This window comes from Syngnathus typhle, linkage group LG6 (genome assembly GCF_033458585.1).
Source record: "Syngnathus typhle isolate RoL2023-S1 ecotype Sweden linkage group LG6, RoL_Styp_1.0, whole genome shotgun sequence".
Lineage (NCBI taxonomy): Eukaryota > Metazoa > Chordata > Actinopteri > Syngnathiformes > Syngnathidae > Syngnathus > Syngnathus typhle.
In genome coordinates, this window is record NC_083743.1 from 401,327 (window position 1) to 412,528 (window position 11,202).

At 42.0% G+C, this 11,202-nt stretch overlaps 1 protein-coding gene across 2 annotated transcripts in view; it reads right to left on the reverse strand.

Moving 5' to 3' along the window:
* Positions 1–9,060, reverse strand: part of LOC133155291 (serine/Arginine-related protein 53-like) — a 67,129-nt gene extending 58,069 nt beyond the window's left edge. The window contains exons 1-3 of one of the 2 annotated variants that reach the window (XM_061280498.1): positions 9,011–9,060; positions 8,450–8,644; positions 7,279–7,395 (exon numbers count right to left, since the gene is read on the reverse strand). In XM_061280498.1, coding sequence (XP_061136482.1) covers positions 7,279–7,395; positions 8,450–8,625 — 293 coding nt within the window. In that variant the 5' untranslated portion in view covers positions 8,626–8,644; positions 9,011–9,060. Of the gene's footprint in view, positions 1–7,278; positions 7,396–8,449; positions 8,645–8,901 lie in introns of both variants that reach the window. The other variant, XM_061280496.1, reaches the window with a different exon arrangement.
* Positions 9,061–11,202: the final 2,142 nt, after the last annotated feature.

Sequence of the window (11,202 nt, forward strand, 5' to 3'; positions counted from 1 at the left end):
GAAACAACTTGGGGAAGGAGTTTGTTTCGAATAAAAGAAGCAGCGCTATCGGTTTCCGACATAAAGTTCTCTTTTGACACAACTTGGGCTCGTCAGGCTTGTCCCGTTTTTATTTTTTTTCCCCATAAGTTCATGTCACCATGAACAAGAGCCAGCGGTAAACGGCCCATCAGGAAATTAATAGAAAGGGCAAAGACAATATTAAATTGTGACCAAAACTACTTTTATTTCAACAATTATTCCTTAGAGGAAGACAGTCAAAAAAGAAAGATCCTGTTGTATTAATATTGTGCTACAGAAACTACGTTTTGAAATATTAAAGGAGACCTCACATTGCCACATTTAGCTTTAGCATTTAGCATTGCATTAAATCATCTATTAATATTTTATTTTATTTTCATACCTATTTTCTCATAACTTTATTTATTAATTACAGCCTATATCTTATCAAATACCTTATTCTCAAAACATTACGATATTTTTCGTTCCGTAACGGCGACTTTTTATTCCTTTTCACTCCACCCCTGTAATATTCCATTTTTTATTAGCATGTCAAAGCCCAGATTGAAATGATGCCGCAAATTACATTCACTCTGTTATTTTAACATCCCGTACTGTGACTTTAAGGAGGTATCTGGCATATGTCAGCTGCAATTGCTTGACTAAATTTAAAGTACTTGAACATTCCCCCCATTTTGATTTAAACCCAACATCAAGAGTGGCCCAAGCGATCCGCCTGCCCTTGGTTGCGCTCAATCGCACGACACTTAACAGCGTATCCTTTGGCCAACCCGTTTATTTCCACTTCCTGCTTCCTCAGCCCGAAACCGACGTCGGGGACGGCTCGCGGAAAACGTTGAGAAAGTGTTTCATTACGTTCAAAAAGACTGTCAAGGTTGTAGTCAGGCTGCACGTGATCTTTGTTTCATTTTTCTGCCACAACTAAATGTGTGAGTGAAACCACGTGTGTGTGTGTGTGTGTTCTTCCCACTGACAAGTTAGCTCTAATTTGCTCTCAAGTTGTCCACTTGGGGAGAAGTTGAGCGATGATGGAGAAGGATTTTTTTTTTTTTTTTTTGGCAAGACAACGCACGTGGCTCCGCCTCACGATGAGTTAACACGCATAAATACACATCAATAATCCCGGGCTATCATTCACACGCTCTCTTTATGAATAATTATTGCACGCAGGCAAATCAAGAGATCAAAAGACGACACATCCAAATATTTTTACATAGTAAATGTGCTCACACTTACTTTCAGGCTGTGTTGATGAACGTGAGCTAAAAAGTCCACGTTGTAACTCGGAGTGTGCCAGCGCATTACAAAGACACGCTTGCGGAAAAAATGTCCATATGGTTTAAGCGGGATCATAACCGGAGTTCAAGGTAAACACGGCTGACTGAGGTTTGTCCACGCGTGCTCTCCTAGCTCACGTCTCCAAGGGCCCGCTCAAAACCTGGCCACTGCACACACGCACCTTTCTCTTTGGATGTGTGTGGCATGGCTAGGAGATTATTAAGTGTCTAATTACAGGTGCCACATACAGTGCATATAAAGCTGACTCTGACTCTGACTCTGATATAGAAAGTCTACACACCCCCTGTTCAAACTACTGAAATAAGATGAATCATTTCAATTATTTTCCACCTTTAACGTGACCTAGAAATTGTATTTAAGTAATCAAGGAGGTAATAACAAACAGATAATGTTGTTGCACAAGTGTGCACACCCTCATATAAAAAGGATGTGGCTGTTTTCTGAATCATCCAGTTACATTCAAATTTGTGTAGAATGGGAGTCAGCACACATCGGACACGTGTTATGGTATTTAAATGACATGGTATGTTACACGATAGTTCTTCTCTGTAGATTACATTTTTGGTCATATTTGGGGTGTCTGGAACAGATCAATTATACTTGCATTATTTCCTAAGGGAAACATTGCGTCGGTTTCCGAACAATTCTGTTTTAGTCAAACGGTTTAGTCACAAAACATTTGGTTGCACCTTATTTAGCTAGACGGCGAATATTTTCTAAAGAGTGCATCATCTAATTAGTGAAATAAATGACATGGGTGACTTGAGGGGGAGTCAAACTTCACAAAGTTAAGTCGGAGGCCGCTTTAGCTTAGCCAACTCGGCGACTACCGCTTCCGATAAAAGTCAAAACGGGACAGATGGCACATTTGCTATCGAATGAGTTTGGGGCAGACGGTCATACATTTACTTTACTACTTTCGAAAGCTGACCTGACCATCACGCACCGGCCGCCATTCACTGCCCTACAAACTGAGCTTCGCTGAACGCAGATCCGGTTGTGAGCAACTGGTAGAGCCTCCTTTGCTCTCTCTCTCTATCTCTCTGTATTGCTCTCTGGCTCTTTGCCTGGCGGCCCAGGGTGTTATTAGACGTCAGGCCGCCTCACAGCTCCAAACGGCTCAATGACAACACACGGGTCCTGCCAATTAGAAATAATTAGACAGCCATTTCAGTGGCAAGTCTTTTTAAGTGCATATATAACGATGCAATGATGCTTATTAGGCGGCCCCCGAGCCAGCGAGGAGCGCGGCCTCAAACGCTTTGGTGCCGCGGAAAATAATTATGCCAGTGATCACAAAGCGAGCTGCACATCTCTGTACTTCACCTCCACGCGTTTCAAAAATCCACTTCATTAGCTCCCGTAATTAATCCTCCAATAATTGCAGGAAAAGCCCAGTTTACCTCCCTTCGTTTCTAATTATCATCTTATAAATAGTTATGGTTCTAATTAATGTGTTCATTAGGCAGGATATTTCTCTCAAAGCCTCGCTGGGAGCCAAAGGTCCGGCTTGGCTCTCTCTGAAGCCTAAGCAGCCAGAAGGTGAGGCCATCCTGCCTGCATTTGCTTTTATTTTACTACATTCAACCTCCTAATTGGCATTTAAAACCCAATTTGGAAGAACTTCAAGAAGCTTAAATGAGGGAGAGAGAATGAGGCTGATAGAAGGAGCAAGGGAGAGTGAGAGATAGATTTTTTTTTTTTTTTTTTGAACGCCAGAGCTAATAGCACGTCTGACTCTTTCTTTCTTTCTGCCGCTGTGGCCAGAAGGACGAATCATTTTATTATCATCAAGTCCACACAATGAGGAACTAACAATTTATTTGACATTGAACACATCTTATTGAGTTTACGGATAATTATTCATTCGTCAGGTCATCTTGCTACTAAAAAGCAGACTTGGCAAAAGTTTGTGCTAAAGTATGTGGGGGGGAAATGTTTTTTTGTCATGATTCAACTCTTGTACATACTGGTGGTAAGTTAAAAAAAAAAAAGTACAGACTAAAACAAATCTCAAACATCATCAAATGAATCAAACTATTTTGAGAAGTGATTATTGTTCAGAGCCGTAAATAAACTTAAAATGACCAAATTGTCTGGTTTCAGCCTCTCAGCAGCTAATACGCTCTGAATTCTGTGGTGCTTCATGAAAGCAGACTGATGGGCAAACATCTGGTTTGACTTCTTTGGAAAACAATGATCAACTAATCAACTTTGATGCAATGAAAACAACATGTCCCGATAGCTACGATAGCATTGGAAACAAAACATAATAATTTTGAAATAGCAAACGATAACTGAAAATCTGTACCACACTTGGATGTTATTTTAAAGTTTGATGGGGGGGGAGAAATTATTTAGGCACAAGACAACTTGCCAATCATTATTCTTGAAGCTTAAAAATTATCTTCAAAAAATACTTATTTAATAGCCACAATGACTTCAGATGTTCGCCTATACGCGATCATTTTGTTATTTTCGATCTTCGTGTTACACAGTGCAGACTAGGCTGCAGCTCCGGGGAGTAAAATGGTGTGGTTTTGATACAGTGGGATGGAGAAGTGGTGGAGTCAGGTATTGGAGGATGGCAAAGGTGGGGAGGGGGGCGGGAGCGCTCGCGGCGAGGCGAGGATGAAAGCGGCTGTATGTGTCAGTCACTTATTCCTCCCATTGGTAAATAAAGGTTTCTGGCAACAAAGGCGAGCGGCGCTTGACTGGCCTTTATGGTGGATAAATAAAAGAGACAATACAGAGAAAAGAGTGAAGAAAGAAAAAGGAGACGGGAGCAGCGGCGCATCAAAAAATGGTGGTCGGATCTTATGACGGGGAGCGTGTTGAGAGCAAAGCAGAGCAGCTTATGTCAACATCTTGGGCTGAACAATTAACGGAATTCAATTGCAATATAGTAGAATGATTTTTTTTCTCTTCATTTTGTTTTTTATTTATATACCGACGAGCTAAGTTCAGTGCTTAACAAGTGTAAGTGCTTAGTAAGTCAATTTAACTTCAAACCTATAAGTAGCTTTATTTTAGAATAAGGGCAAAACATTTATGATTAGTTTTTTGTCATGCAGATTGTTTGTTTGGTAATAAAAAGTACATGGAAAACTAAACTTGTAAATAATATTGAGGGGAAAAAATATAATTTTAAATTGAAATATTATTAAATATATTAAATATTAAATATGATTAAATATTACTTCAATATTATTTGTCTAAATCCTTTATTTCTAGTAATGACATACAAATCCAGCGGTGCTCTGATGCGTGCAACGCATCTTAAGTTACGAGACGTTGGTTGTCCGATTATTTGCAAATTTGAGATATGTTATTAAATCTCACAGTTTAGCGGCCATGTTTGTGGAGCATATCATGACAAGCCGTAAAAACAGTAATACTATTATTATATTTATCATAAGACTAACTTTGTGTATCTTTTTGCCGGATTTTTACTAAGGGAGACACAGTGACCCCCCCCCCTAAAAAAAGTAACCCCATTTTCCTTTAAAATAAGGAAGTGACACCCACAACCACCTGCTACATCACACACACACACTACATTGTACATTAATATACGACACATGGGGAATTACCGATCCAGGTGGTCCGGTTCTAGATTTTGCCTGGCCCACCTCTTGTCTTCATCCCTCCCTCGGTGTGACCTTGCACACTCTGTGTCGGAGGGAAAAGCTATCTAGCAGATGTACAACACCTCATCTCATTCAGGGGAGGGAAATTGCTGAGTGAAATACATACCAGGTCATTTCTCACACACACACGGGCACACACACACACACACATACAGTGTATAGAATTTTGGCTAGTAGAAAATAGTGGTCATGTTATAGGTCTAACCAAGGCTGATTGTCAAGCCATTAAAGAGCTCTTCTCCGCTTGTTCGTGATGATGGATTAGGATTACGTTGAAAAAGGATAAGAACATTTTCTCGGGGCATCCCTTTCTCCCGCTCGCCAACTAATCGCTCACTTTGAACACGAGGCCCGCGTTTCCACCAGCGCTTCTAATGGCGACATGACGGAATGAGTGACTGAGCCACACACGTTTAACCGCGGTGGCGTGTGTGGCGGGGCAAAATCGGGGCCTGTGATCCGGCTGCGATGAGAGGCTGCGTCGCCGTCATTGCACACGCATCGCAACGTTGTGCGGTGTGCATATCTGTGCTCTGTGGGCTGCTAATGCGTTTGCTGGCAGGCCTCGTACACACACACACACAGACAGAAGCAGAGAGCGGCCCCGGTATGCCTGTTCAGATCAAAGAGAATAAACATTAATGGCAAATAGGTAATCTGCTCCTCTTGTCTGTTTTACATTTCAGGGCAAGATTGACTGCCTCTAGGGGACCGGGCCCTCCTGATTGAGGGCACGGAGGAGGGAGGGGCCAGAGGGAGGGAGCCACGATTGATGGTAACCACATGATAAGACTATTATTCTTATTGCATGTATCTTTTTATTCGTATTCATAAAGGAGGCATTGGAAAGAAGGTAATCATGTTCTCCACTTGAAAGCGGCTCAATATCGTCCTAATCTGGCCTTTGGGATGCGCACATTGTTATTCCCATTCCGCCGCTCTATCTTTGCCCCATTTTGTCTTTGCTCTTCATTTGCCGCCCACTCTCCTGCATTCAACTCAAGTCCTCAACTTTTCCCACTCCCTCCAAACTTGCCGTCCTCTCCGTCTCCCGCCTCTCTAGGGTCGCTGCACGCCCACCCTTCCTTCATATTCCGCTGGGGGTGGCGGGGAGGGTCAGGGGGGGGAGGGCGGCACCTTATATCCTACGTACGTATCCATCATGAGGTCCTGTCCACTCAATCCTGCACTGATCCATCAGCCAGCATCCTCAGGTACACACGCCATACGACTGACTAATGGTACTGGAAGCCCCTGTACAGTCCGAGTCAGCCTTGCTGTCAGTCCACTGTGACGACGCAACGTTTCATATACCGTGTATCGCGGATTAAAAAAAAATCCCATTCTCCCACGGCGCACATTCTGTTATGTCTGAGGCGGCAAACGTAGAAAGAGTTCCGGCAAGTTCACATGCTTGATTTTCAGGTGCTAGCAAAATGGGCTCGTTCCGTTTTATTTTATTCAGGGAGTACTCGCTGCCCCTTCGATGTTTGTCGTATGAAAATGCCTGTGTGCATTTCTGACAAAATTTGCCATGGCGCCGAATCCCTCCGGCGACCCATCGCACCTGCTCCTTGCTAAGCAGATTACACAACTCTGCTAATCAGAGCGCCCGCCGCGTTTGCATGCGCCGATGTCATCGGCTGCACCTCGAAATCTCCCAAATCCCCCTACACCTTTCATCTCACGCCACTCCGACGAATCCGTTTTCAGACAGATGTTCTCATTGCCAACGCAAATGACGACTCAGGTCCAAACCCCGCCCCCAAGAACAAAAAAAAAGTTGCAAACGCCACAGCCTCATCCAGCATGGCGACATCTCCGCAAATAAACAAAAGACCCCAGTGGCCGCATACATTACGACAACCTTTTTCTCCCGGGTGCATCCACGCATGTCAGTGCGAGGGATTTAAACGAGAAAAAAAAAAAACCTGTTTACTGGTTCATTAGCAGCAGATTAGCTATGCTAATGACATGGAGCACCACACACGGCGACTTTGCCTTTATGTCGCTGAAAAGAATACGCAAGTGTGTGTGTGTGGTGCAAGTATGTACACACGAGGCTTGCATGAATAAGCGAGTCCCTTGAAACATAATGGCACGTAAGCGCCATTGGACAGCAGGGTAATAATCATAATTTAGCAAATCAATGTATGGATGATGTTGGATGAAGTTAAGAATAAAAACAAAACACAAACGAGTAAAAAATGAGCCTACTACTCAATCTCAGTCAAGTTTTGAGGAAACACAGTGTCTTTTTTTTTTACTGACCTACAAACGACATGACCTCTCCAGTAATTGTTTTTACCTTCGGTCCCGGCTGCGTGACCTGTGCGAGCGGTGGCTCCTTCCCCTGTCACCGCTCCGACTTCTCCTTTTATGAGATGAACCTCGGGATGAGCTGCTGCTTGAACGTTTCTTTCGTCTGAAACAAACGTGCGAACACGATCTCACTCGGTCGTTACGAGAGTTTTTACAAGATGGCTGAGAGGCAAGTAAAAGCGAGTTCGGTACAACTAGCAAGCGCCGATAGTAGCGGTGCTGGAAGGATGATTTGGTATTCCAACAGGTTGGATCCCGTGAGTGAGAACTTGTGAACTACCTCACGAGCCAAGACGCAACATTTTTCCGGGAGGTGATACGTCAGTTCATCCAAAAATGAAACAAGCAGACGTGCTGATACACCTTTCACACAAACGCAACTTTTTCTTGTTCACTCGGAGGTTTCATTTCTGCTCTCCGCCTCCGTTTCAACTCAAGGGGAAATAACAAAGTACAAGTTTTTTCAAAGTGTGCAATTTTTTGTTGTTGCTAGCTACTGTTTTACTTTTACCTCATTAAGGAGTTGAACATTTGAATTACGTATTAAACATGATTTTTTTTGTCATTTAAAAAAAGAGACCAAGCTCTATCATTTCATATCATATATCACTCCACTGTTTAGTTTAATTAAGTAATCAACCCTTCACGGGCCAAAGGCTTGTTTTACTTTGGCGGGATTCCGGTACGTGCGTATGTGCATGTTAATTGATCAAATGTATTGGCGAGCAGATGAGGGCTGCCGGGGTTTTACCGCCCCGCCTTTCGCACACAGGCAACGACTTCCCATCAGCAGTAATGGACCTTGACCGGGCCTCATAAATAATTACCATCAAGCGGCCTTGTCTGAGCAGCCCCGCACAACCAGTGGCAGTTGTGGATGGATGGAGGCTTGACGGAGGAACTCGGCTCCGGGCCGCTATGTGTGATTGCGGGAAAAACCTTCTTCCATCTACTCCTGAATTAACAGCTGGTAAAATGAGATCTACCATGGAATTCTTAATGGTATCCAAGTGGGCTAAAATTCAATTAGGAGAAAAGAAAACGTTTACAACCCCATGCTTTGGTTTCTTGAGATCAGTTTGTGCTAAACTGCTAATATAAGCAATTATGAGCATTTTTAAAATGGGGGACAGAGTTATTGCCCTTTGCACTCTCACCTCCTGTCCCTAGATCGTGAACGGCTCCGGCGGCTGGACCGGTGACTCCTGCTGCTTGTCACCCTGCTACCAGAAGATGAGGACGAAGAAGATGAAGATGAAGACGAGCGGCGACGCTGTTTCTTTTTCTTCTTGCTTCGGGTTTCGCCCTCACTGCTTGATGAGCGTCGACCCATAACTGTCTCACGGTTGTCACTGTCATACAGCAAAAACACACAAGGTTGCTAAGAGGCTAATGTTTACATATTATAAACGAACCGGGACCACTTTCGTCAACAAGTCATGTTTAACACCAATTCACACACTGCGTACACAGGAAATGCATTGAAACGGGGCTTTAGCGTGTTGTTAAATCAAGCGAATGGTCTGTAGAGTGCCTGTTTTGACTAGCTAGCTAGCTAACCGAGCTAACTCCACAACGCTACGTTCGAATATTTTTACTCGACTGATACCGGAATGGTTGTGCAAATGTCTTGGGTGACATATAAGTCACGCGAAGGCTAAATTCGAGTGAAGTGAAGTCGAATTGACAGCATCTTTGTTGTATATCCCGCTTCTCACCGTTGCCGAGCTCCACAACAAACATGCTAGGCAGCGCTAGACTAAAATAGTCAAAGTAGAGCGAATCAATCGAGCCCATGCTGGTATAAAAGGCATGGGAAACATCGATCGATGATTGGTTTGGTCTAACAACGTATAGGTGTATTTTTTTTTATTTCGGAGTCGCTGATTCGCCATTAATTCCTCCGTATATACATTAATAGAGTAGTTTGAAGATTTAAATAGTAGCGTTTTAGCTGGTTTTCTTTCTTTTTTTTCAAGAGTGGCATAATAATAAAATACTAAAACTGTTTTATGTAGCAATGTAAGTTTGTCAGTCATCGAATACATTTAAACAGCTATTAATCTTCAAGTACCATGGAAATAGTGTATTTTCTAAATAAATTACAATTATAATATCAGGTTTGATCCCTAAAATGTATATCAAGCATTATTGCAAGATATTATGCACAGTTTAAAGAACACGGTGCTTAAATATAGTAAAAATAGAAACGTTCAAAACCCACATTTATTAAAGATTAAATGCAAATGTAGTAAACAGTGGTGGGACACCCCACTGGCCACCTTATTTGTCGGAACAATTTGTTATAAGTAATTTTCCTGCTATCTTCACATGGATGTTGTATTCTTATGTTCCTTTATACTTTTCCTTAATAAATGTATATCAACTGAATATTCAAAGAGCAAATTTACAATTTATCTCATTAACAACCCTAAAAAACTCTTTGGTAAAGAAAGAAAATAATTATTGGATTTAAATGTATTTAAAATTAAAGTTAAATTTTAAAAATTCTAAATAAACGTTTATAAAAAAACACAGTGTTTCTTTTGAGTACTGCTGGAAGGAATCGCACTTTGAGGATCACTGCACTTTACAACACACATACACACACGTGTGTACATTTATTCTATTCACGAGTTGCAATAGCTACAAGTGCAGCCTTGAGCTCATGTGCATGAGGTCATAATCGTCATGCAACAATAAACAAACACATTGGGTGAGAGTGTTTTCCCTTCAAAGTGCATTTGAATCCAAACCACGATTTGCCTGTACAATAAATTAATTCGAAGACTGGTGGAGAAGAGGGGGGTTGGCGAGGGGGGGGGGGGGGGGATAAACAGGATGCGCATCACCTCATTAAGCATGCAACGCCGCTTTGGGCAGGAATAACAGTATTAATGCCTAAAGGTTTACACTGAAACATCGTTAATATTTAATCTGGGGGAATTATTATCACCACGGCGTGGAAATTGAGATGCTTATAGATGATCAATAAACACGCCTCGTTTAACATCACGATTTAGGGGGGAAAAAAAATCCCTGCTCTTTTCTCTTAATTGCTCTCATTGTTTATTTACAAATATGGGCCATAATAAGCGGTAATTAGCGAGCCCATTGGCAACATATATTAGCAGAGAGAGAGGCGCGTTAATTGAACGTTTATCTGTTATTTAACACCACAAGCATGCCTTTAAAAGGCCCGTTGAGGATTAGAAGCCAGATATAGCAGTATTATTTTCGACGCAGCACTTAATTTGAACATTACATCACCATAAACGTTCAGTTTGCAGAAATCTAATTTCATATAGGCTTTATAAATATAACAAATAGTTATCCGACACACATGCACGCACGCACAAGCTCACGACATAAATTTACGTTAACAAACGCGATAATATAACTTTTGCTGATAAATTAAATAATTTGATAATTGATATATATTATACTGATATCGTGCAATAAACGGCAATCTACGGTTCGCGCTAATGATAACTTCAAAAAAGATAAAACTATATTTAGTCTTATTTTTATTTGCATTGATCAGAGATGAGACGTCTCACTCTGTCTTTCTCTCTCTCTCTCTTTCTGTCTCTCTCGTCATTTTCTCAGCCACTCCCCTGCAGAGAGAGAGAGAGCTTGAGAGCGAGCAATAGAGAGCGGAGAGAGAGAGAGATTCATTGCACTCTCTCGGGTGTTTAAAAAGTAACCCAGGACAATGGCAGCGAATGAGCGCTTAATTAAATTAATTAGTCCTTCTTGTCAATCTTGGATTAATGGCCAATAGATGCTGCGGCGGTGCAGCTTAATGTTTTTTTCTCTCTTTTTTTTTGTACTAGTGTGGGTGGATGAAGGGAGTAAAAGAAGAGAGGGAGGGAGGGAGGGGGGGGCTCATCTCGGCATCCTGAGGGGA